The sequence below is a fragment of the Peromyscus maniculatus genome, chromosome 16 (genome assembly GCF_049852395.1).
Source record: "Peromyscus maniculatus bairdii isolate BWxNUB_F1_BW_parent chromosome 16, HU_Pman_BW_mat_3.1, whole genome shotgun sequence".
NCBI classification, from domain to species: Eukaryota; Metazoa; Chordata; class Mammalia; order Rodentia; family Cricetidae; genus Peromyscus; species Peromyscus maniculatus.
The window spans coordinates 34,945,107-34,972,460 of NC_134867.1; the positions used below are offsets into that span (position 1 = coordinate 34,945,107).

At 42.8% G+C, this 27,354-nt stretch overlaps 1 protein-coding gene across 4 annotated transcripts in view; it reads left to right on the top strand.

The window, feature by feature from the left end:
• The window catches only part of Akap7 (A-kinase anchoring protein 7), a 141,183-nt gene that overhangs the window by 74,791 nt on the left and 39,038 nt on the right, over window positions 1–27,354 (top strand). For all 4 annotated transcript variants that reach the window (XM_076552618.1, XM_076552616.1, XM_076552617.1 and 1 more), the window contains one exon: window positions 13,382–13,529. In XM_076552618.1, coding sequence (XP_076408733.1) covers window positions 13,382–13,529 — 148 coding nt within the window. The remainder of the gene's footprint in view (window positions 1–13,381; window positions 13,530–27,354) is intronic.

Here is a 27,354-nt window from a genome sequence, read left to right on the forward strand (position 1 = left end):
AACTAAATTAAGTCAGGGCTGGGAAGCGGTCACCTGGAAAGAATCAGCATGGATGGGGAAATCCTTGATACCTTCACCACACACGAGCTTCCTGGCAGGTGCCTGACATGTCCAAAATGAGGCTAAGGGACATAGGCCGGGTCGGCCAAGCGTGGCTAGTCTCGTTTTCTGTGGGGCCATGCTCATACACTCACATGATGTCACATACTCGGTATAGACAGTTTATGTAATTTCTTCAACTCTAACATCCTTTGATATGAATTCCTCCTACTTAAGTTTTTCTTTTCCTACTAAGTACATTTTATAGTACCCTGTAGGAGTACTATAAAAATGGAACGACTCTTCAGTTTTACAATCTTTAAAAGAAAAGTGAATGTGGAAATTATTGATGGGTCCTCATAACTTTTTTTTTTTTACCTGCGCTTTTTAAAAAGCAATATGTAATCTGATCTCTAAAGATACACAATGACACCGAGTACCCGTAGAACACATATGTAATCTGGGTAATTATATCTGGAGTAGAGAAGGGGCCAGTTAACAATTAAATGTTTAAATTTAGAATGTGGACAAAAGGAAGGCTACAAAGGCGCGCTGAAAATAAGCTTATCTTCCGTAGCAGTCTGTGTCATGTTAAAAGGAAAGTCTCTGGAGACATTCCTTGTTTGACCTAGAGAAACACTCATTTTTAAGTTGCTTTCAGGACTTCACCCAACTCCTAGGTCATATGTTTCATGGCCGTTCCATATTTAACTCCTGTTTTCTCCATTTTATATAATATGATATGGAATATTTTCAACCAAATAGAATAAGAAAGCCCCAATGCATCAAGTGCTTTTGCTCCTGGCTCTTAGGACAGGCAGTGTACACCTGCATGCCACCATTTCTGTCCTCCAGATCTTGGAGAGCTGGGCTGTTGGAGCCCTTCCTCTGTGAGACCCGGATGGAAGCGCACAGAGAGAGTTCTCCTGCCCAGTTAGGACAGGATGTGTTGGCTGAAGTAACATGTTCTTTTGAGAGGGATGTTGATGAAGGCAGTAATGGAGGAGAGGAAGGGGAAGAATGGTGATGGGTGTGAGTCTGGGAAACTGAGGAAGGGAAGAGGAGAGAGAGCACTGAGCACACGGGAACAGGATGTGTTGCAAAATATTTCTGGTCTTTCTTGTTTACTTACACGGTATCGAGGGTAATGTCTGGAGATGCATTTAAATTCTTTGTCAATGTGCACTACTTTCTGGGAGCACTCTGGATGTTCACCTCTCGTTCGGACTGTGTCTGTGTTACAGGCTTCTGTCTGTAGGGAATCTAGTTTGGATGGCTGGTTCTGTGCTCTGAACTTCTGACCTATAAATGCAGGATGCATTTTGTCACCATGTAGCTACGTTGCAATATGTAGGCCATTGTCACAGTACCAGGTAAAGGTGATGTGTTTTTTTTTTTTGGCATGGCCTATTTCTAAATAGTCTTCTGTAGATCACTCACCTGTTTAGGTCCTGGACATTTAAAAAAATTAAACCAGTGAATTAATGTTGGAAATGTTGGAAAGCACTGACTGGCAGGGAATGCTGTTGCTCTGGAAGAGGGAACCATTAGGTTGGACTGTGAGTCTCCAGATCATGCTGAGACCTTTTGGTGCAGGGATATTATCTTCAGAAATGAATAGTTAAGTCGCTCCGTTCAGGAGAGCACAAAGAACAAAGCCTTAGGAAGATGGACAGGGGGCAGGGAAGAGGCTGTGGTGTTTCCACTCAAGTGACCACAGGGCAACACTGACCCAAGAACACGGCTGTGTGTTGATCCCGGAGAGTGGAGATTCCAGCTCTTCTCCGGCAGTCACTCTTGATGCCTATGTTACAGGACCTCTGCTTTGTGTCTTCGTTTACAAAGCTGTGTGATAGAATCATAATCATCACATAATCATCAGTTGTCTGGCCCGATAGCATATGGGCTCTCTTGACAGACTTGAGAAGCTTTCTGAAGGGGAAACTTGAGGTTGGCTGTGTGGATGAAGCATGAGCACGCATGAGAACAGAGTGTGTAGTAGATGTGGGTTCCTCAATGTCTCATCACAGATTGTATCGTGCCTGCCATGGTGAGGATTTGTGCCCCAGTGAACCCTGCGATTAACACAGCCAGGTCTAAAAGAGCCTCAGTCAGTATAAATGTGAGCTAGGGCCAAGCACCTTTCTTCTGCTTCATGCCAACAGTTCCTGGAAGGAAATGCTGGGACCATGAACCTCGGTGCTTTTCTCCTGGGGATTTTGTAGTGGCTTGTCCCATGAGGATTTGTTTGTATAACTTTCCCTCAGTGAATGTTTTCCTTGCCACTTGATGCTGCCAAGGAGCCCTGGGTTCCTCTCAGGGTGTTAGGACAGTGAGAGGAGGTGTCTAGAGTGGATCGAAACCCTGTACCTCTAGCAGCTGTTTCTGCCATTGCTAACTGAATGTGCAATAGTGTATAAAATATAGGTGAGGAGGGTCTGTGTTTCTTTCCTGAAAGAGTCGAGATCTAACAGGCAGGAGAGCGGGAAGCAAGTTAATAAATGGATGGATCGTGGAGGAGGCATACTTGAAAAATCCCACACTGAACTATGTAAATATTCTAGCTTAAAATAAAATAAGCAATCGAGAACTATTATGTATTTAAGAAACCACTGCTCAGAACTCTGGTAATCTCTGCTGGCATTTTACTTATTTGGATATTTACAGCAAGAAAGGTTCTTTTAATGGACTGGATTATTTGCATACCTTTTCTATGTTTAAGCAACATCTGAGTTCTTTTAAAAATATTTATTTTTATTATTTTTATTTGTGTGTGCATGAGTGTGTGTGTGTGTGTGTGTGTGTGTTTGTGTGTGTCCCCATCCATGTGAATGAATGCACATGTATGTGGCTACCCACAGTGGCCAGAAGAGGGGCCCAAATCCCTTGGCATGGTAGTTACAAGAGGTTGTGAGCCATCAACATGGGTGCTGGGAACCGAACTCAGGTCCTCTGGAAGGAGGAGTAAGTGCTCTTAACTGCCGTTCCATCTCTCCAGCCCCTAGAAGTTCTTTCATTCTCTCTTTTCTATTCACAGAGAATGAGAATCATTTACTGCGTGCATATAGTTATCATTTGATCTATTAATATCAACGCAGCATATTAAAGGCAGCCGTTTTTGAATGCTAGAGGTTCCCAAACTAATTTTGACTTTGGCTTGATTGCATACAATCATGTCTCAAGAATGATTCACATTCTTAGAATTTTAATGCCTTGAGTACATAGCACAGAGCTTCAGCTTCACTCTGTTCTTTTTAGTTGGTCTGTGTTCTTCATTTGTCCTGACCGCCAGCCCTGTGTGTCCTTCCTAAGCGACTAGTTCTCTGTGACGTAGCTTCCTTATCTGGGGATAATAATTGTTTTGATCTCAAAGACTATTTTTTTTTGTTTATTATGTATTTTTAAAATTTTCTTTTTTTATTTATTCTTTGTGCCGTTCACACACATCACACATCCCGATCTCACCTGTCTCCTGTCTCCCTGCATCTGCCCTTTGCCCCTGCAACCCCCCCCACAACAAAATAAAATTTAAGATAAAAAGGGAAAAAAAGAAAAAAAAGGGAAGAAAGGGAAAAAAATCTCATCATGGGAGCTGCAATGTGACACAGTGAAGCATGCATTACCCCCTTTATCCACACATTTTACAGGCAGGCGTTCATTGCAAAGAATCATTGGTCTGGTTCCAGGCCCCTGGTCTCTGCTACACTATCAACACTGGACCCCACTGGGACTCTCCCTGGACATCCTGTTGTTGCTCTGTGTTGGGGAGATCCTGCAGCCCTGGGTCCACAGGGACTGCCCCCCACCACATACACCCGTGCTCCAGCAGATCACAGATGGGGTGGATGTTGGGGTGGGCCAACACTTAACCCTGGTTCTGGTCCTGGGTAGTTGCAGGGTTGGTCAGCCCACCAGCTCTCCCCTGTCTTCACCATCAGGGGGAGCTCTCCAGCATTGCCCTGGCTAGTTCATCCCTTCTAGGGATGAGCAAGGGGCGGAACCAGTTCCTCCCTTTTCATGTCGGTCGGTTCTCCCACACTTACACCTTCAGGGCCAGCTCTAATGTGTTGCCCAGGCAAGGTGTAGGGGCCACTCTCCTGAGTGCTGCAGCTTATAAGGGGCAAGGACAGCTCTCCTGCTCTTAGGACCTCAGGGCCAGCTCTCCAGTCTGGGGGGGCGGTTCTCCCCAACTCATGCCACCACATGACAGATGAATAATGGGGACAGCACTCTCAGGTGTTGATGAGGGGAGAATCTCCCCGGCCCAGGCTGCCACATGACAGATGGTTAATAGGGACAGCTCTCCCATCTGCCTCAGGTGTTGATGGGGGAGGGGAAGGGGGTTGAGCGGTGTTCTCCCCGTGTCAAAGGCTACTTTTTGAGTTCATAGAAAATACTATTTTCTACTACCGCTAGGTGATATGAGGCACCATTGTTTGCAGATTGATCTAAAATAATAAAGCAGCACCATTTTGTCTGTTTTTTTATTTTTTTTTTATTTTTTTTAATCACTCCTTATGTTTCCATCTGTAAATTTATTGACAGATGCTAGTAGGCGGGATATCAGGGCCTTGGCCAAGCAGGAAATGGGTATGTTCAGTGGAGGACTGGCCACATTGCCTGGCCCCGAACGACAGGAAGAGAAGACAGCAAGGCCCTTCTTGCCCAGGAGGTTGCTTGCTGGGTCCAGAATCCCCTCACTGTTCCTCAGTCAGTAACTGGGGCCGGGAAGACACATGTCATCCCATGGCAGTCAAAAGCAAGGGTGAACCTAAGCTTGCTCAGTTGTTCTGACTGAGAGAAGCTGAGGAGGCACCAGGAGCCATTAAGTGTTTCCTCTTAAGGTGCAGATGCAACCAAGTGTGTGAACATCAGAAATTGTAGCTGTAGTAAGAGGGACGGGGTGGGGAATTTAAACTGAGGTTTTCTTCATATCCCTACGCCAATTTCAATGTCTTTATAATTTTGAGAACCAAAAGGTTAATTTTTATTAGGGGGAGTGATCACTAAAAATAATTAAAATTTTTTAACAATCCAGCCTTCTCCCACTCCTGAGAAGTACAGATGTTATGGTTGCTTTTTAACCAGCTGGTGCCTGACAGGTTAGACCAGTTTGGTTTGGTTCTTTTTTTTTTTTTTTTTGAGACAGGGTTTCTCTGTGTAGCCCTGGCTATCCTGGAACTCACTCTGTAGATGATGCTGTCCTTGAACTCACAGAGATCCGCCTGCCTCTGCCTCCCAAGTGCTGGGATTAAAGGTGTGCACCACCACGACCATGACCACCACCATCACCACCACCACCACCACCACCACCACCACCACCACCACCTTGGTTTGGCTCTTAATTTACATTTTAACTTCTGTTTTGGTCATCGTCACAGGAATTTCTTTAACTGTCATGCGTATTTCTTTAACAGCTAATTGTATCCAGGAATAAGCTGTTGGAAAAACATGGCATAGATCTGAGGTTAAGCTTACTGTCAGTAGACAAACCCCTCCTCTGTTTTATTTGCAGACTGATTATGTAAATTGTGATTATTATAACAAATAACAATAAGAAGTTGCCATCTGTTACAAAAAACCCTCTTAACCTTCATAATAAAATTCCTGTTTCATTGTTCTGAACACAGTAACTGTCACAGATTGTGAGCTCGTGTGAGTTTTGACATTCCACATCCCGAACAGCATTAAAGATAGCTCTAGATGCTCAGGAATCTAAGTCTGAACACCCTTTGGCACATTTTTAAATTATGCATATCATTGAGTTGATGTAAATGATGTAGCGAGTGCTTCCAGAGTAAATAATCTCCATTATTTATCATCAGATTCAGTCATCAGAGAATTCTAAATATACTTGCCAGGCTTTCTTGGCATCACTGAGGAGCTGGCTGTTTGGGTGCCAAGTTACAATGCAGTGAAATGGCTCCCAGCTTCACGGCACACTGCACCAAAGGCCAGCAAATGGCTTTGACCATCACTGGTCGTCTCTGACTGTGGCTGAAAGGCGGCAAAAGGGAAGCAAATCTTGAGTCATCTCTAACAATTAAGACGACCTTGAAAACGTTGATATCTATTTCCACCAGGTCATTGCTTGCAAGTATAATATGCTGCATTTACTGTTAATAGGATTGTTTTATTTTTGACAACTTCATACATGTAAACAATGTATGTTGATCATATCTACCCCATGACATCTGTATGTAACTTCCATTTTTTTCCTTTCAGTGTTATTGTGCATAACCAATGTGGTACTAATACAGAGCATATCAGGAGTCCTTAAAGCATACACTGTCCCTGTTAATTTCCAGGGAGAATAACCTTTGTATGAAGTATTAGACTATCATCCAGCACACTTAAAACACCAAGTTTACAGCATTCTTAGCATGGTATTGTTAGAGACACCCCTCATAGAGTTTCTCTATATTTGAAGCAGTCGCCACTCTCTTAGATTTTATGATAGGCTATGTTTTCCTTGACAATTTGAGGCTTTTCTTTGAGCTTTCCTAACATGTTTCTTTGAGCTTTCCTAACATGTTAATACCTTCTTCTATCTTTAAACAATAGAGCATCTTGGGGAGGGTGGAGTTGGCCTGTGACAAGTGGAAGTTGAGTAAGTTGGAGGTCCTGAGCCCGATACCCATCATACCCAGTCATTTTAACTTGAAGTTATAACCTTGAATGGTGATACCTCTGAGACTATTTTGGCAATCCTATAGGTTCCGTACAAAAATTGGACCCTTCTTAGCCTTATCCCAAGTGATGTCTGATATTGATATTGTTACCACTTTCCTCAGAACGATGGCTTTCCTTTTCTTCTTTATTTAGTTTTTGAGATAGGGTCTTCTTATATAACACAGACCAGTCCATTTATCATAAAAGAAAAACATCATTTGCTAGAGCTAGATGGTGAGATGGATTCCAAGTTTATTAGAAAAGAGAAGCTACCCAATACATTCTCCAGAGAACAAGATTATGCTAATGTTCTAATATATATAAGATTAAGCATATTCTCATCTCTTTCTAGAATCTTTATTAAAATTTTTATTTTGATAGAGATAGAGCTTCAAACTCTCCCAAGACATCGTGCCTTTTTGAACTATACTTTCTGTATAAGTTATGAGTTATGGAGTTAATTCCATTTTACTTGCTAATAAAACCCAACACCTTAGAATGCACATCAGAAGTCAGCTATGAACAGTTTTTGCAAAATAACTAGTGCTTGTCAATTGCTAAAATTAATTAGCCAAGGAAATTAGTTTACAGGCACTTTTATGTTTCCCTTATTCCTTTTGGGCCAGTGATATGATTCCGTGGCTAAAGGTGCTTTCAAAAACTTGAGTTCAGCTCCTAGATTCCACATGGGGGAAGCAGAAGACCAGCTCCCTCAGAGTTGTCCTCTGACCTCCAGGGGACACAGTGGCATGTACACCGTGGCATGTCCTCCAAAGAAGTAAATAAATGTAAACAAAATAATAAAGTGACATTGTATAAAAATGGAAAGGAGAACTTAACAGCTGTTCAATGCTGACATTGCCATCCTGGGACTGAAGACCTTGTGCTAATCTGTCATTGTCTGCTGTCATCTAGAAAGGAATCGCTGCCCTGCCCCTTCCACCTTTGTGAATGTCCATGTGCACACACACACACACACACACACACACACACACACACACACACACACGTGCATGCACAGGCACCCACAAACATATACACACATAAATGCATACACACAGAAAAAAAAACATTTAGAAGATAAATAAAATTTTTATTTACTTAGAACTTTTTCAAAAATAGGGGCACCCAATTTTAAAAGCAAACAAACAAACAAACAAACAAACAAAACCACTATTAGCTCTAAAAGCACACATCAACCCCAGCACAGTGACAGTGAGTAACTTCAGTACCCCACTCTAACCTGTACATAGGTCAACTGGAAAAAAACTAAGCAGAGAAAGGCTGGAGTTGAATCACATCACAAACCAAATGGACCTACTACACCTCAACAGGTGTAATCCACCGAAAACTAAGGAATACCATTTAAATCTTAGCCATGGGGCTGCTACATTGTGGAACTCACACAGTTTCTACTCCCGATTGTCTCATTGAAATTAAAATCAGATGTCGTATTCTGGGATCTTCTATATTTCTATATTCTTTTTTCTCCTATTTTTCCTTTTAATGAAAATAGATTTTTTTTTTCATATAATTTGTTCTGGTTGTGGTTTCCCCTCCCTTAGCTCCTTTGAGATCCTCTCCACCCTCTCCCACCCCCTCCCCTTCTGTCTGAATCCACACCCTTTTTCTTTAGAAAACACACAGGCATCTAAAGAACAATAATACAATAAGATAAAATAAAACAAACCAGAATAGGACCAAACAAACACATAAGAAAAAGAGCGGAAGATAAAGCACAAGAAACACACATAGCATAACGACTCACTAGTTCATACGCACGGGAACCCATGCAAACAAACCCAGAGGCCATAATACATATGCAAAGGTTTTTTTTTAAAAAAGCCCTGACACAACATTAGACATGAGACAGAGAACCTCCAGAGATGCCACTGAGTTACTCTTGTGTGGGCCATCTACTGCTGGGCACGGGGCCTTCCCCTCACAGTGATTTGTAGACCCAGTGAGACTCTCTTGTAGAAGACTGATTTTTCCTTTGTGAGTGGGTATCAATTGGATATGGCTTCTGGGGGCCTGTGGCCAGTTCTTTCAGCGCTGGGATCCCATCTGGTGCAGACTTCTGTGGACCCTGTGCATGCTGTCTGCTGTCACAGTTCCTTTGAGTTCCTATGTGCTTTGGTCCTGTTGGGTTTAGAAGGCTCTGTTTTCTTGGTGTTCTGTATCCCCTCTGGATCTTACAGCCTTTCCACTAACTGTTCTACAAGGTTCCCTGAGCCCCCAGGGGAGGGAATTGATGGAGACATCCTAGTTGGGACTGAGCGTCCCACCGGTCTCTCACGCTCTGCACATTATCTGGCTGTGGGTCTCTGTATTTGTTCCCATCTGCTGCAGGAGGAAGCTTCACTGAGGATGGGTGAGGAAGGCACTGGTCTATGAGTCTAGCAGAATGTTACTACGATTCATTTCATTGCTACGTTCCTTCGGCAGAACAGTAGTATTTGGTTTTCCCCTAGGTCCCTGGCCTATCTGGTCTCATGTCCTTGGCTGTCCAGACAGTGTTGGGGATAGGTTTCATCCCATGGGGTGGGCCTTAAATCCGATCAGGTATCGGCTGGTTATTCCCACGAGCTTTGCATCACTGCTGCACTAACACACCTTGTAGGCAGGTCACCATAGTCTGTTGAAGGCTTTGTAGCTGGGTTGGTGTTTACCGGTCGCCTTTGGTAGCGTGCACAGTACCTTCCAGTACCATGAACACTAGTCAGTAGGGTTGAAGGCTCTAGGCAGGCACCAGCCTGACTTCTCCATGTTCAATGAGTTATATAAGCGTTGTCTTCAGCAATAGGGTCTCACTGTCCATTTTTGGAGAACAGCCAATAGCTCTGGCAGTACCCTGGGTTGTTTGGGGGTTCCCAGTGGGGCTCCTTTGACCAACAACTCAATTAGATGTAACCCATTTTCAGTACTGGGAACTTCATTTGGTGATGAGAGATATCCAGTTGGGGTTCCATCTCCTCCGTTCTTAGGCTATTTCATTTAGAGAGCTTTCATGCATGTATATATTTTAAGGAGCTTCTACTGCATTAGATTAACATATGACTCCCCAAATGGCTCTCAGTTTTGTCTGTCCCTTCTATATTCCCTCCCTCAACCTCTCTCCCCCGACCCCATTTGGTCCTTCCATTCCAGTTGCCCCCACCCACATCCATCCATAACTATGTAGTCTATTTTTCTATTTTAGGGAGATCCGCCCCCACACCCCCAGTCCCTTACTCTATACCTAACCTATGTGGTTATATGGATTGTAGCTGGCTCATTGAAGACTTACCAGCTAAAATCCACATATAAGCAAATGCATACAGTATTTGTCTCCCATAGACCTGGATCTCTGACCAGATGTTACTTTGTATGATCTGGGTTACCTTGCTTGTGATGTTTTTGTCTAGTTTCATCCATTTACCTGCAGATTTCATTTTTTAAAACAGCTGAGTAATATTCTATTGTATAAATGTATCACATTTTCTTTAGCCATCCATCCGTTGATGGGCGTCTAGGCTGTTTCCCACTTTGGCTATTATGAATAGAGCAGCAATGAACATGATTGAGTAAGTGTCTTTGTAGTAGGTGAAATGTCCTTTGGGTATATATGCCCAAGAGTGGTCTAGCTGGATCTTGAGGTAGATCTCTGCCCAGCTTCTTGAAGAAGGACATCACACCGATTTCTATCACATATATATAGATTTGCACTCCCACTAGTAATGAAGGAGTGTTCCCCTTACCCCACATTCACCAGCATAAGCTGTCATTTGTTTTATGGAGCTGACTGGTGTAAGAAGAAATCTCAAAGTAGTTTTGATTTGCATTTCCCTGGTGACTAAGGATGTTGAACATTTCTTTAAGTGTTTCTCAGCCATTTGAGATTCCTCTGTTGAGAATTCTCTGTTTAGCTGGACAATGGTGGGGAGGCAGAGGCAGGCAGATCTCTGTGAGTTTGAAGTCAGCCCTGTCTACAAAGTGAGTTCCAGGACAGCTGGGGCTACACAGAGAAATCCTGTCTCAGAAAAACCAAAAAATAAAAACTTAAAATAAAATTCTCTGTTTGGATCTGTTCTCCAATTTTTAAATGGGTTATTTGTTTTCTTATGTCTAGTTTTTTATATATTACACACACACACACACACACACACACACACACACGTCCTCTACCAGCTGTGGAGTTGGTAACAGTCTTTTCCCACTCTATAGCCTGCTGCTATGTCCAAACGACAGTGTCCTTTATCATACAGAAGTTTTTCAGTTTTATGAGGTCCCATTTATTAATCATTGTTTTTAGCGCTGGTGTTACTGGTGTTCTGTCAGAAAGTTGTCTCTTGTGCACACCAGTGTGTTCAAGACGTCCCCCACTTTCTCTTCTATCGGGTTCAATGTGTCTGAACTTATGTTGAGTTCCTTGATCCATTTGAAGTTGGACTTTGTGCAGGGTGATCGGTATGAACCTATTTGTATTCTTCTGTGTGCAGCCATCCAGTGAAGATGATGTCTTTTTTTCCCCTAATATGTGCTTCTGGCTTCTCTATAAAAATTATAGGAGTCCGTGGGTGTGTGTACTTATTTCTGGGTCTTCAATTGAATTCCACTGATCAACATATCTTTTTTGTGCCAATACCAGGCAATAAAAAAGTATGTTTTGCAACACTGTATACAAACTCCTTTGTTACAAATAAATATTTATGCTTCTAGAAAAAAGTATGTTTTTATTACTATAGTTCTGTAGTACAACTTGAAATTGGGAATGGTGAGACCTCCAGCAGTTCTTTTATTATTCAGGATTGTTTTAGCTACCTTGGGGGTTTTATGTTTCTGTATGTAACTGAAAATTATACTTTCAATTCTGTGAATAGTGCTGGAATTTTGTAGGAGATTGCATTGAATCTGTAGATTGCTTTTGGTAGAACGGCCATTTTTACTGTATCAATCCTACTGGCCCATGAAGATCTTTCTCTCTTCTGATATCTTCTTTGATTTCTTTCTTTACTGTCTTCAATTTTTTTTTATTAATCAAGCCTTTCACTTTCTTGGTTAGAGTTAACTCCAAAATATTTTATTATTTTTGATACTATTGTGAAAGTGTTTCCCTGAGTTCTTTCTCAGTCTGTTTGTCATTTGCATATAGGAGAGCTACTGATTTTTGTGTATTGCTTTTGTATCCTGCTATTTTGTTGAAAATGTTTATCAGCTGTAGGGAGTTTCCTGGTTGAATTTTTAGGGTCACTTACGTATATTATAATATCATCTGCAAATAAAGATACTTTGACTTCCTATGTATATCTCTTTGATACTGATATCCTTCTGTTGTTTTATTGCTCTAGATAATACTTGAAGTACTATATTGAGTAGGTATGGAGAGACTGGACAACCTTGTCTTATTTCTGATTAGTAGAAGTGCTTTGAGTTTCTCTCCATTTACATTGATGTTGTCTGTGGGTTTGCTGTAAATTGCCTCTATTATTTTGAGGTATGTCCCTTGTATCCCTAATCTCTCTAGGACTTTTATTATGAAGGGGTATTGGATTTTATCAAGGATATGCCCAAAGCTTCCAGCCTATACAGGTAGAATAGAATTACCAAACTGAGTTAGGAAGGATATAAGTGTGTGCATGGTGGGGGGAGGGAAGCAGTTAAGAGCAGGAGGCTGGTATAAACATAGAACACACGCATGTTTTACTATACCATTGGATATTAAGGGCAGCGGCCTATTGAATTAAATAACATGATACTTCATACAGTGGAGCACATAGAGACAAAAGCATTTTGCCAATCTGTATATTACTATTGACTTGGCATACTTACTGAAATAAGGGAACCAGCTTTCAAGACGTACTGGGGAGAAAACCAAATTCAGGTAAAAAGTAAAAAGTCATTTTCATTTGCACAGGAAAAAGTGAAACAGAACAAAATCACATGGTTTCCTGTCCTTATTTAAAATTTTCTATGAATTTTTATTAGCAAAAGGGGAAGCTTTTATTAGTTAAAAAGTAAAAATTAGTAAAAAAGTGAAACTCATAGACAGTGTCTTGGGACTTAGGCTGAGATGTCAGGATACTGCGTAGTGCTGGGGAAGGGGAGGGGTGTTATTTCCTGCTGGGTAACTGCAGTAGTACCAAGAGTACCTCACTACAGTTTCAGCACCCAGCTGCCTCTGCTGTATTGAGAACAAGGAGAGGCAGATGGAGAAAAATCCAGAGGGGCCGCTGGTCTCACTGTCCCAGTTCAAATCACCTTGTCATCAGGTGACTTTTATGTAAGGGCTTAAATAATATGAGTTAGTGTTATCAGAACTCACTACAACATTCTAAGATATGCATCATTTTAAAATCGTTCATGCACACACCTGTTGTTGCACATGGTTACTCTGTCCTTGATACTGAATCATCACATGCTTCCTTAGTCTGAAACGTAAAGAAGTGTGAGGGTCCGAGTGCTACCCCATCAAATCAGCACTCTTAACTGGTGGCTTTAAATACTGCCCATCCCAGGCCTGGAGACTTTAAACACAACTCGACGGCAGTTCTGTGGCCTCTGTTTTCAGGTGCCAGGAGGCAGTCCTGACTCCAAAATGTAAGCTCAGGTTCTGAGAGACTGGTAGAACTATGAACTGACTGTCCCAGTGAAATGGTTGATTGGCGTGGTTTTGTTTTGTCATTTCAAGGGAGTGAAAAAAATAGAGCCTGAACTGTATGAGCAGTTTATCAACCACAGATTTGGAGAAGAAGTACTGGACCGGATAGACCTCTGCTCCATGCTGAAGAAAAAACAAAGCCATGGTTATTACCACTGTGAGTCTTCGATTGTGATTGGTGAGTGCCGTTGAAAACATCATTCAGAATCTTTATTTTTGATTTTTTTAACATCACTTTCTAAGATAAATAATTCAGGTTAGTTGTTTTCCAAAATACTGTGTGTTTTTTTTTTCTTTGTTTTGTTGTTTTATTGTCGTGGTGCAGTGAAAAATGTGTAGAGAATTTTCATCTCTCAGATTCTTTGTCTATGCTTTATACATAATCATAATGAGGTCTTGAAATGTTGACTGGAATTTTGTTTCAGTTTAATTTTATTTATTTATTTATTTTTGGTTTTTTTCGAGATAGGGTTTCTCTGTGTAGTTTTGGTGCCTGTCCTGGATATCACTCTGGAGACCAGGCTGGCTTCGAACTCACAGAGATCCTCCTGACTCTGCCTCCTGAGTGCTGGGATTAAAAGCATGCACCACCACTGCCTGGCTCAGTTTAATTTTATTTTATGAGCATAAGGAAAGCAGTTTCTTTAGGGAGGGCCACATGGCCACAGTGCTCCCAGCAGGCGTTGTCATGGTGGCTGCGTATAATCAAGGGTAGTGACCCAGCTCCTGAAGTTTCACAATAGGAAGATGAAGTGTAGGTGGCCTGTGGCATTCAAGACTTTGATTCTTCTGTAAAGAAAACATGCTTGGAGAGGAAGCAAAGATCCACACACACAGATGGCTCTGTGCTCATGCATGAATGCAGTCAGTGGTGTGTCATGAGACCAACTCCAGTTAACTCCCAGGAGGAAAGTGTGCACACGAAAGGAACATCGTAACCAGACAGGCCATCTCCCACCTTCTGGAAGGGGGATGCATTTCACAGGAGCCTGGGCTGCTTGACTCAAATGTACCATTTCCAGTGAGACACCGTTGCAAAGAACTCAACTTGAAGACAACCCAATTTATATGCTTTTAAAGTAGCCTGGAAGCGAGAAGATAAATGTTTGAAAATATTTCAAGTTCTTCAGCCAAAGTAATTTCTCTCTACATCAGCTCGGAAAAAAACCTGTATTGGACCTACCTATGTCCTGAAAGAATCGTTATGTACCGAAGTTTATTGAAGGGTTTTAAAAATGTTCAAGAGGCGATTTAATTTTGAAATCCTCATTACAGACCTTCAGGGAAGTCATCGTTTACCTCTCGGAGATCATTTGGAACAGCAGATTTGAGACGTTTCGAGTTTTGTATTCTGAAACACTTCAATCCTGTTTTAAGGAGGGTTTCATGCTTTCAGGACGCGCGCAGGGTTGTCTTCCGTCATTGTCCTGAGGTCCAAACATTCACACAAGGGGAATGCAGATCCTCTGTGTAGTGTGGATTTGGGCTGGTGTTCCCGGTCTCCTGTGTAACTGTGTTAGACCAGCCTTGAACGGGAAAACAGTGCTTCATCCCCTTCCCCACTGGATTAAGAAAAATGAGGAAATGGAGATTTTACTGAAGATCCTGTGAGATTTGCATTATAAAACTTACATTACAGTGTGCATTAGCCGGTGTCCAGTAGGGGGCGCTGTTTCACCAGCCCTACTTCAGCTGGTTCCAGCAGGTTCCTGTTCTTTGGCAGGCTGGACACAAAATTCCACTGTGGTAGTGAATGTTCATCCAGCCTTCCTTACGTAGCCCACCTCTTCTAATGCAGAGTAATTGTATTTCATTCTGTCCCAACCAATTCTGAATTCTCGTACCGTTGAACTTTTTAAAGTGCTTTTTGCTTATTACAAATACTTTATTTTTTCCAACCACCACTTTTAGTGATGACAGTATGAATTTTAAAATGATACCCACTGCTAATGTAATTTATTATAATTAAGTTTGATATAAACTAGAGGGTCTTTTTTTCTTTTACTTTGAACATGTGCATGCATGGAGGCCTGACATCTGAGTTTCTTCCTCTGTTACTCTCCATCTTATTTTTTTGAGGTAGGGTTTCTCACTGAAGCTGGAGCTCACTGATTGGCTAGAATGGCTGATGCTGGGCTCCTAGGATCCTCCTGGAGTTGCAAACAGTCTCCGCCATGCCTGGCTTTTCTGTGGGTGCTGGGGATTGGAACTCAGGTCCTCATTCTTGCATGCTAAGCACAGTCAGCCATCTTCCTAGACTACGTCTGAGCTGTTCCTCGTCATGTCATTATCATTATTCAGATAAAGAAAATTAACAGGGAAATCTGGTTACTAAAAGTTGTGAGTCAGGGATTCAGTTTTAGGAGTATATTGTTGCTTTACAGATCTTTGAATATTTCTCCAGCTTGGTATGGTATATACTAGAAATCACACATTGGCAGCCCTACATGCTGTATTTGATTGGCTAAGAGTTTTTGTTTCATAATTTGAACCACTTGTTGTTGTTGTTGTTGTTGGTGTGTGTGTGTGTGTGTGTGTGTGTGTGTGTGTGTGTATGTAAATACTGGATCCCCAACTGGCAGCACTGTTTGGGGAGACTATGCAACCTTTCGGAGGCAGAGCCTAGGTAGAGAAGATAGGTGGCCAGGGGTGGAATCTGAGGATCTCTGTTTCCCTACTTGCAAGAATGTGAGCAACCTTTGCTCCTCTGTGCAGTCCTTCTTAGCACAGTTATAACAAAAGCAACTGAAACACTTGGCAACGTCAGGGTGATTTTGTATTAAAAACTTTAGATCTCTGTCTTCTTGTGAGCACTCAGAATGTGGGTGCGTTGTTCCGGGGTCCTTCAGCGTGCTTGGTGTAGCAGGCTCACTGACGCTGAATGTAGCTGCTTTTATCACCAGACTCACATTCCCCTCCCACAAATCTGCCTATGTCACCCACTCCCTGTGTGGCTCTGGTGCGTGTCTCAATCTTCATCCTGTCCACTGAACATCGCCACTACGGGCCATTTCTTCATCCTCTTCCCTGTACCGTCCCATGGAGTAAATGTGGGAGGACTTTGAGAATATGTGCTGGTGTCCCACCCAGGCCGGTGAGGCTAAGTCTCTGAGGATTGAAGGAAATGCCAAAGATCGGTGTAGGGTAGCCAGGGGACTCTTTAGAGCAAACAAAGCACTTTTAATTTTTATTATTAAAGCAAGCAGACATGAGGCGACACTTATAGTTCACCTCAGCAAATACATGTACAGTGAGGGAATGCACCTGGTGCTGTCTCTTAGCATCTTTGGTCATAAGAAAGGAGCCAAGAAAAAAAAATACACACACACACACACACACACACACACACACACACACACACACACACTCTTTAGGTCTTTGTCTTCTTTTACAGAGATAATGTGTGGGCATGTCGGACGATTTTCTGTATGTCTTTGTTTTTAAGTGTATTCACTTATCATAGTTTATGCAATTCTTTCTAGAGGGCCACTTTGTGGGAGAACATGCTGCAGTCTGCCATCCATAGTTCACGGTAGATTTACAGCTTTCTTACACAGGCTCCCTGGTGTGCAGGCAATATTTTCCAATGCTAGGAAAGATACATTTCAATTGTCTCATAAATAAAACCTTGCATGATAATATGCCCACTTATCATGGAGCTCCTTGCAAACCTAACTTTACTTATCAGCTAAAATTTAAATCGAGAAAAAGAAAGAAACCCAGTTTTCCTCATGTAACTGGGAATGAAGTGTAGCCCAGAAACCCTAGGGCTGTGTGAGCACTTAACTGGAATTGGGTGTGTCAATAATGCTCAGGCAGCAAGTGTGAGTGTTGAGTTTACATTTCCTTAGGGGAGGTAACTGACCCCTTTGTAAGATTGATGAACAATGTAGGGTTTTCAAAGACTAGTTTACTTGCAATGCCAGAGATACTTTATAGGAAGCAGTGGTGACACTGGAAAGGTCTAGAAGTTTTAGTTCTAGACCAGTGTATGTATTTATGACTTCTCTAAGCAGAGTCAGAAACGGTAATTTTAGGACGACTCCATTTTTTTTTTTTGCTTAATAATAATAATTGTAACACTAATTTGGTGAAATAGTGCAATGTGTCTACTCTTCTCTTGGATATCACGATAGAAAGAAGAATAAGACACAGCCCTGAAGATGATGTAGTGTTGTTGGCAGCTAAGAAAGCTTCTGAGAAATAGAGAGGAAAAAGAGTAGATGGAGGAAGAGAGCTTGTCCCTAACAACATGGTGGAAGTTTACAGTTTTCTCTTTTGGGAGAGTGTGGGAAAGAGGTGTCGGAGAATTTAAATGAATGGGATGACACTGAGCGTGGAGGAGATGGCCAGTAGATAAGGGGATGTTTTAGAGCAGGAGGGAGGGGAGCATTGGTGGGAGGCATTGATGACTACAGGGACACCTTGAGTGAACTAACAGTATCAATAGTTGATGAAGCTGTGGACTTGGAGGATTCTGGGCTTCCATGGATGAGCTCGTTCATGAATGGATGGATAGTAAAGATAACTGAGAAAATAGTTGAGGGATAAATTGAGTTTCGTACTCACAGTCACACAAACGCTTCTCATCTTGTGATGGGGTTGTGGTCTGATAAACTCATGGTAAGTTGAAAATATTACAAGTAGAAAGTGCATTTGTACACATAATCTAATGAAGATCATAGCTTAGGCTGGCCTTCCTTGGCATGCAGGTTACCCTAAATTGGGTGAAATCATCCAATACAAAGTCCCCCCCCTCTCTCTGTGTGTGTGTGTATTTATGTGTTTATGTGAAGGTCACAGGCCAACCTTGGGTGGTCCATCTTTTTCTTCTCAGACAGGGTTTTTCACTGACCTGGAACTCACTGAGGAGGCTGAACTGGCTGGCCAGCAAACCCAGGATCAGCCTGACTTGTCTCCTCAGAGCTGTAATTACAAGAAGAGGTCACTCCACTCACCATTTTTTTCTCCCCCATTTTATTTTATTTTTATTTTTTTAGCCTTAAAACTTATTTTTTCAAAGTTTTTTTTCAGACAATGTATTTTGATCACACTTTTCCCCTTCCTCAACTCCTCCCCGATCCTCCCCACCTTCCTAGAACTACCCAACTCCATGCCCTTTCTTTAGAAACAAGCAAACAAACAAAACCCCCAAGAAACACCTCTCTCTCTCCCCCCTCACTCTCCCACACACATACCACAAAACATACAATCAGAAACCAAAATATATAAGCAAAATACCAGTAAGATAGAAAAAAAAAAAAAAGCCCAAACAATACAATATGAGACCCTGAAGTGTGGCTGTTAAAAACCCATCGAGACTCATTAGAGAAGACTAATTTTTCCTTTCTAACTATTCATCAGACTTTTAGGTGGGCTCTGGTGCCTGAACTCAGGTCCTCAGGCTTACTCAGCTCAGGACACACTTTACCAGCTGAGCAATGGTACAGCCTCCCATCCCCACCCGCTTTGAGACCGAATCTCTGAAGTCACTAAACAGCTAAGGTGACCCTGAACATCTGATCCCCTACCTTCTCCTCCCAAGTGTTGAGACCTTCTAGTAAAATTTTGAGTATCTCATGTCATGTATTAAATGTGTGTATCTAGAAGGCACTGGCCACCCAGTTCCTGTGCTGAGTGCCGATTATTTGTGCTTATGATCATGCGACCCACAGACAGCTGCAGCGCCACCTAGTGTCTGGAGACTACTGCACATTGCTAGCCCAGGAAGGGGCTGTAATTCAGATGTGAAGTGTATTTCCTGCTGAGTGTGTAATTGCTTTTGCTCCATGATTAAGTTAAAAAAAAATTGGAGGTGAACCATTGTAAATCAGGACAGTATACAGTTCGTTGAGTCAGCGTGGTGCTAGTGGACCAACAGAACACGAGGTCCCGTCTGTAGGGTTGAAAGCCTAGGAGAATTCTGCGTGAGCTGAGTCAGTGAATTAACCCTGAGCCGCTGCATGTTGAGAAGCTCCTCCAGGAGACCTGGTTGTTGACTGTTAGTAACCTGATCCTGGTAGACTGACTGGCTAGCTAGCTGTGTTCCACCACGTGAGCTTTTCTAGTACTCGACCCAGGTGATGGTTTAGATCAAGGGAAGGGTGTGGAGTTTTGCCAGTGGAGTTGGACCTCTCTGAGGACCCCTCCCCTCTGACTTGAGTGTCCTACACTTCAGCACTGTTTGACTTGGGGGCCAGGCTAGAACTCTGAAGACGGGCGCTGCCCAGTTGGGCTTGTGCCCGGTTACAGTGCGTTGGGAGGGTGTGCTTTCTTTATAGAAAGGAGTACTGCCAGGGCGCCAGGGCTGGAGAGATGGCTCCGTAGTTAAAAGCACTGGCTGTTCTCCCAGACCCGAGTTCGGTTCCCAGTACCCATGGTGCGGGGGAGGGGCTCACAACTGAGGATAACTCCAGTTCCCCTTCAGGGGATTTGATGTCCTCTTCTGTCTGCGCTCTCCCTCTGCCTGCACCCGCCCCCCATGATCTTCAAAAAAGATAAAAATAAATCTTCAAATAAAAATGAGAAAGAAAGCTTGTCGTGCCGCCATTGTGGGTCTCCACTGGCTTGTACTTCAGGAAGGAGCAGAGGAAAGGAATCAGTCAATTTTGTTTAGCCCCCATTGGGTGAAAAACATAGGCAAAAATTCTGAGAGCTTTCTAGAACCCTTGGGGCTAGACCTTTGTTTGATAAACAGCCCGTTTGAAACGTTTAGCTTGACAGTGTTTGTGTGACTCAGATCCATGTGCCCACTTAGAGATCTACTTGTGGAGAGAAGTGTTCGGTGACAGATACGTCCTTAACTGACTCCCTTCATTTTCTTTTTGCAGTAGAAAACTACTTCAATGTGTTTATCTTATGGATGAGTCACTGTTTTAATAACTTGCCAGGCTAAATACCTTTGTGGGTTTTAAATTCTTTAAAAAAATATTGTAGGTTCACCAGCTCCTCACAGTTGGTCTCTTAGATACTTTAAAGGTGTCCTTGAAGACCAAGTTATTTTTTATGAAAATATAAGACACCGTTTGCCCTTCCTGCTGGTTGTGTTAAAGCAATGATGGGTAAAAGTGCAGTGGCCAGGAGGAATAAGGACGGCTGGAGGGAAAAACACTTTAAAAATGTATTAGGTTTTGAAAAACTGATTGTCCGCGTGTGTGTGTATATGTATGCGAGAGAGAAACAGATGTGTGTCTTTCTGTGTGTGTGTCTCTGTGGGAATGCATGTCTATGTCCATGTCTATGTGTGAGATGCATGTGTGTGGTCCATGCACAAGAGTGTTCTAGTGCATACACTTGCATGCAAGGCCAGTGCAGGCCAGCCAGTGACCTCTATTATCCTCTGCCATGTTGCCTTGAGGCAGGTCTCACTGAACGCCAAGCTCACCGCTTTGGCTAGGCTTGAAGCCTTTCAGGATCTGCCTGTGTCTGCCCACAGCACTGGAGTTATACACATGAGTGACTCAACTCTTCATATCAGTGCTGGCCATTTGAAATCAGGGTCTCATGCTTGCAGAGGAAGTATTTTTATCTGCTGAGACATCTGTCCAGCCTCCCCCGAATCCAGTTGTTTTAAAAAAGGCATGTTCATAGAAGAATACTCTTGCTGACTAGTTAAAAATTAATTTCACTTCATCTCAATCTCTGTCATTGTAATATTTCATGTAACAAAAACCGCAAGTTCACACGCAGCATTCCCAATGAGTATTGAATCAGATTGGCTTGAAGAGAATTTCTTGAGTGATTGTGGATGCTCCCAATATGAAGCAGCCATTTTCCTTCCCACGGCTTTTCCTTGAACAGTTGACAATCTGTGGTATTGACAGATGCTTTCTTGAAAATAAAGCAGTGGACTTGTCACAGTGTGTACAACAATTGGCATTTTTGCTGCTGCTGCTGCTGCTGCTGCTGCTGCTGCTGCTGCTGCTGCTGCTAAAACTCAGGCTTTGAAGCCAAATTTGGGAAACCAGCTCTGGTGGGATGACTCATTGAGTCAGGGTGCTTGCTGCCATGCCTGATGTCCCGAGTTCTGTCCCTGGAACCCACTCATCTTGTGACTTTGCAGACGCCACGCTGTGGCACACTCATGTTCCAGCAACAAAACAGGGACGGAAGAACATGGAAATCTCAACTCTATTACCATGAGCTTGCCAGCATCTTCAAACTGAAAAGATGCCCCCAATTTTTATTACAGGAAATCATGTGCAGGAGGCATGATAGATGATAGATGGATAGAGTATGATAATGAGTTCTGTTTTCCCAGTTTGTTTTTTATCTATCACATCATCTAAAATTTAGAAAACTATGTTTCATGATGTGTAATGTAAGACCACACGTAGTCTAGGAATGCGACTGAGGAGGTCTTACTTGTAAATTCCCTGTGAAAGTATCATCACCATCAAGATACAGAATCTTTTTAGCATCCCAAACTTTACCCCTGCTCCATACTTAAAACCTTTCTGGTGAGAGAGGGATGAGTTTTGATGTCATAGGTGAGGTTGGGTTGAAACCTGGAAGGTGTCCCTAACTCAGCCGATCAGTATTTCTAAGTGACCAGCTCCCGTTAGCAGCTCCCACAGGGAGCTAAGATCCCCTGGAGGACCAAGGTGGATACAAGGGTCGGAATGGAAAGTGGAGAAGTCTCTTGTGACACAGCTTGAAGATGTCACTTGTCAGGCTTGGGGACAGCATGAAAGGCTCTTCACGACCGTCCGGAGTCAGTAAATATTTATAAACAGAACCCTGTGTCAAAGCTCTTGGGGAGGAGGGGCTGTCAAGAATTTTCAATCGCACCAGCTCCTTAGGGCAAAACCTTTTAAAGGCTCTGCCGCAATGCCCGGGGCTGAAAGCCACGGAGACTGTAAGCTTTGTAATTTTGGTCAGTTTTTCCAGCATAAATAAACTAATTTTGATGACTACTTGCTACTCTGTATTCAAGTATAAACCACTTTGGTTTTCTGTCTTACTTTTTCCTCCTCCCCATTTAATTTCCATTTGAAAGTTCTGAGGTAAAAAACACAGCATGCTCTCAGGGACCACTCTCCAGGAAATAATTATTTTGTGAGATTTGTATTCTGTAATCTAAGAATGTTTGTTTTGTGATGGAGGTTAAGTTCAAAAGCGTTTCTTTCCTTTCCTTTTGGGAGGCTGACAGCGAGGGGGTTAAGAGCATCCCACGTCATAGACTGATCAAGAGGAACCCATCTTAAGCATCTTAGAAGGGAGAATAGTTTGTCATCTAAAGAACTGTATTCCATCTTTTTGTTTGACAACTTTAGTTAAATGGACATTCTCTTTGTTTCAAATTATCAAATAGTTTAGTGATGACAATACAAGATACTTAATTATTTCCTTTGTAACACAAATTGGTTGGCCATATAATTGACCACCTGCATGGTATATTATATAAACGCAAAAGAAGGATCTATTTACTGTTGTGCTGTGATGAAAGAAGAAAACCAAGACTCTCCTGGCTTGGGCGGGGCTCACATCACCTTATTAACAAGTACAATGTTGTTGAAAAAGTCAGACCTTTGACATGTTAAACACTATTTTAATCGATAGCCATTCCTTTTTATAACCCAATTATCCTCACATACTTTTTGATGAAAGATGTTTTCTAAGAAGAGAAAATTTGAGATTCTATTGTTACATGTCCCTCATCCAGATGAAAAGCATCTGAAAGTTGGAACTCTTGGTTCATTTTTTTATATTTATACAAGTCAGACAAAGCTTCAAGATAAGTAACTGAGAAGATTAATCCTCGTGTGGCTCATGGTATTTTAACTGGTGTGTCAGGTGTAAATCTGGATGCTGGCATAAAGTGGCTGTAGTGGTCCAGGCTATTCCGAAAATCCACTCATCTGTTGATCTGGAGTCAAACCTTACGGTTTATTAGGTATCTTGGGAGGCCTATATTAAAGAGGCAGTGTAGCGCGAATTCTAATTGGTCTTAATAATAAAAACTCAGAGTCAGATATCAGGGTAAAAGCTGAAAGATCCAGAGAAGCAGAGTAGCCAGCCACTGGAAAGACTTCTTCCCTCTAGGAACCCTCACACTGAAAGGGCTGAACTCCTGTCTCCACCCTGCCTTTTCACTTCCTCTTTCCACCCGGCCATATCACTTCCTCTTTCCACCCGGCCATATCACTTCCTGTTTCCTCCTCTCAAGTGCTGGGATTAAAGATGTACACCACCACCTCCTGGCCTCTAGTGTCCAGCTCCATACTCTTATCTCCAGGCAAGCTTTTTTTTGTTAGAGCACCAACAAAATATCCCTCCAAGGCAGTGCTAAGTGGAATTCTGTTCCGACAAAGTAAGCACCATGACCAGAATGATGCAGTAATAAATTACCTTGTGAGTTATTTGTAGAGCCTTTGATTTTAAGTGTATTTTCACATAGTTAAATATTGAAGTTTCAGTTTTAAAAAAAAGTTAAACTATGTGAGTAGAATTCTGGTTGAGGGGAGTAAGTTTCCTTTGTGTGAGCACTGGTAGGCTGTCCATTCTCCACTGGACAGGAGTGTACAGGCAGCACAAACTATGGTTGGTGGCCTTAAAAACAAACCAAAAACCAAGGATACAATTTGGGTGGCTAGGGAAAGGGGTGGGAGTCGTCGGTAAATGTGATCAAAATACATTGTATGAAATTCTCAAAGAACTACTACTAAAAAAACAAAACACTCCAGGGAATTCTATAAGTGCCAGGAGATAAGCCAAGGGGCCAGAAAACAGCATTCCTTAGACTTGGCAAAATACTGTAATCATTAACTCACATCGATTGTAGTAACCTGTCCTGAGCCCGTACAAGATGGGCCTTAGCAACAGTCAGTCAAGGAACGGGGAGAAGGAGCTCATGGGACTCTACTCCTTGCCTCTGCACTCTTGGCTCTCCATAGATCCTGCAGCAGGGGAATCACCGTCTACTGTCCATACCCTATGCTGAGCCAACAAGACTCTAGTGGGTGGCTCTAACCCCGTAGGCACATGGATGGTCCTGGTTAAACTTGGGCCAGAAAATAAAACACATAGACATGAGTGCCAGAGAGAGATTTATGGAGAGGTGGAAGGGGAGGGCAGTGTGTATGCAAAGCATATGTGTGTGAAATTGTAAAAAAAAAAAAAATGTAAAAAGAATATGGAAAATTAGTACGAGGAGATCCTGTGCCAGCTAACCCATCATGTCACCATGGTGCCTACGAATAAAATTTTCACTATGCTAACGACTGTTCATTAACGTTTTCTAAATCCTTGGCGTATAGTTGCTGACATATGGTATATATAGGTGATGCTGTCATGGTGGAGTACTTACTGCAAACATACTCTTTCTTTCCTAATAGCAGAGCACCTTATTACAGACTTGCATTATTCCTGAGCTCTCTTCGACTGGTTCATGATGAGCGCTGCACTTCAGAAGCCAAGATGGCACACACAGGTTTCTGTGTAACGTTCGGCGTTGCGTATATGTAGGTTACCTTTCTCATTGCTGTCAGTAAATGCCTAGCGAGAAGCGACTTGGGGAAGGATGTAGTTTGGACCACAGTTTGAGGATGTAATTCCTCGTGGCTGGGAAGGGATGGTGGCAGGCGTGGCGGCTGTGGCGGCAGATTCTGAGATGCTGGTTCACATCCCGGCAGCCAAGAAACAGGAAATCCGTGCTTCCTGGCTTTCTCCGTTTTCTTCTAAAAAAATCCAAACTTTTAATTTTACTGGGTGTGCATGCACATGGAGGCCAAAGGCTGATGGTAGGGGTATCCTCAGCCACTCACTCAGTATTTTGAGGTAGGGTCTTTCGCTGAACCCTGATCTTGTGATTCAGCTAGATCAAGTGGCCGAGAAGCCCTAAGAATCTTCCCGTTCTGTCTCCTCACTGCTGGTATTATAGTTGTGTGCCACCACACCAGGTTCTTTTCATGGATGCTGGGGATCACATTCAGGCCTTTCACCATTTCCCTAACTCCCCTTTCTTCCCATTTTATTCCACCAAGGCCCCTAGCCTACGGGATGGATTTTAGGGTAGATATTTCTTCCTCAGCTGATCCTCTCTGGATACACCCATCAGAGATACTCTGAAGTACATCTCCTAGGATATTCTAAATCCAGTCAAGTCGACAAAGATGAGTCACCATCATGATGCATGTGTGTGTACATAGGGTGTACACGTGCATGGATGAAGAGTTTTAACTGTAATAGAGTTGACAAATTTATATATTATTAAAACTAATCTGATGATGAGATGAAATCAGAGGAGGCACAGTTGTGACGCTCAGCCAGTCCCTCTCCACCTCAGTGAGGTGTGGTAGAACCGAAGGGGATTCTACGGAAGGGTAGAGAGGCAGCTGGTGAGCCAGTGACGTGCAGAGCGGAAAACACAGTGAGCGAGGGTTCCGAAACTCAGGCCTTGCTCTAGTCACTGTTGCTATTTCCCAGCCCCACAGCGTTGTGCACACTGCTGAGTGACTGCAAACCATCTCTAAATGAGGACAGTAGTTGTGACCTCCTGAGCCTGCTGTGAGGTCATACAGACGCTGTGAGCATCCCGCCTGGCCGCACTGTGCGCACTGACCGGTGCCTAGGATCGCGGCTTTGTGACAGTGTGTGTGGCTTTTCTAAGCCCAGGAGAGGACTCAAGGAAGGGTTAGTAAAAGAAAAAGAAATACGCCGGGCGGTGGTGGCGCATGCCTTTAATCCCAGCACTCGGGAGGCAGAGACAGGTGGATCTCTGTGAGTTCAAGGCCAGCCTGGGCTACCAAGTGAGTCCCAGGAAAGGCGCAAAGCTACACAGAAAAACCCTGTCTTGGAAAACCAAAAAAAAAAAAAAAAGAAATACTGGTTTGTTCTTAATCTCTAGTGGGAGGACTTTAGGTTCTGAGGAAGGTCAGGGCACTGAAGCAGTGTACTGAGGGATTTGTAAAAGTCTTTACTGACAATCTTTTCCGATGCGAGAGAGTATCATCGTCGGTGTTTAAGCTGAGTACTGGATAACCCTAGCAAGTTCCTTCTGTGATTAGGATCCAAACTTTATTTTGTGCAAAACTGCAGTTTCTGTTACAGCTAGACTTGGGTTACTACTGCATGTCTGATTAAATGCTAGGGAACTAAGATTCTCATTCTCCAGCTCTGTATGAAAATCCAGCTTCCAGTCTCTTTGCTTGTATTGTTGTCCTTAAAACAGGAGTGGGTGAGGCATGCTGGTAGGGAGGAAATGGCTTCGGTTGTCACACTGGCAGAATGCGTTCAGGACTCATTGATTCTGGCTGCATGAATGGTTCATTCATAGCTCCCGCTAGGCAGCTGAAACGTTGCTAGCTGTTGTGTAGATGAAGACACCTCCTTCACTTTAGAACATCTTCACTGGTTTGGATTGCTATAATTTATCATTCAGCTTATTAGACAGATAATTTTGAACCTGTCATGTGCCAGGCATTATGTTGTGTATTGAATATCAAAGATGGGCCAACAGGAAGTGTGCTCTCAAGTTGCCTTCCTAGTGGGAAGTCAGGCAGACAATTACAATTTAAAGTGGTAATGACTGTAATAAAGTTAATGGGAACCAAGCAAGGGTAGCTCTTCTTGGGCCTTGTCTAAGAATATACATACTAGCCTACAGATTGAGTATACTTTATGCTTTTTCTTTCTTTTTGAAGAAGGTTGTAACGCTCAAACCTTTAGCTTGCCCTTGAATAAGTAACTTGTCAGCTTTTCGTTCCTAATACCCACAAAGGACAGACTATGGAAAGCATGGCTGGACAGGATTGGTAGATGACGGATCTTGTTCTTTGTTCTATCACTGCTGGGCAGGATTCATCCCTTGGGCATTCTGGGTTTCCCCTTGCTCTTCTAGGTCTGTGGCTGAAAGCATCAGGCTCACCCACCTCTGGCCCTGGCATTCTCACTCTCTCTGGTGGAGCTTCTGGTTTCAAAGTTAATTTCACCCCAAGAGCCTTTGTGCCCTTCTGTTAGCACATAGAATGTGTTCAGTGTGTTGAACTGTTGACTGGCGTACT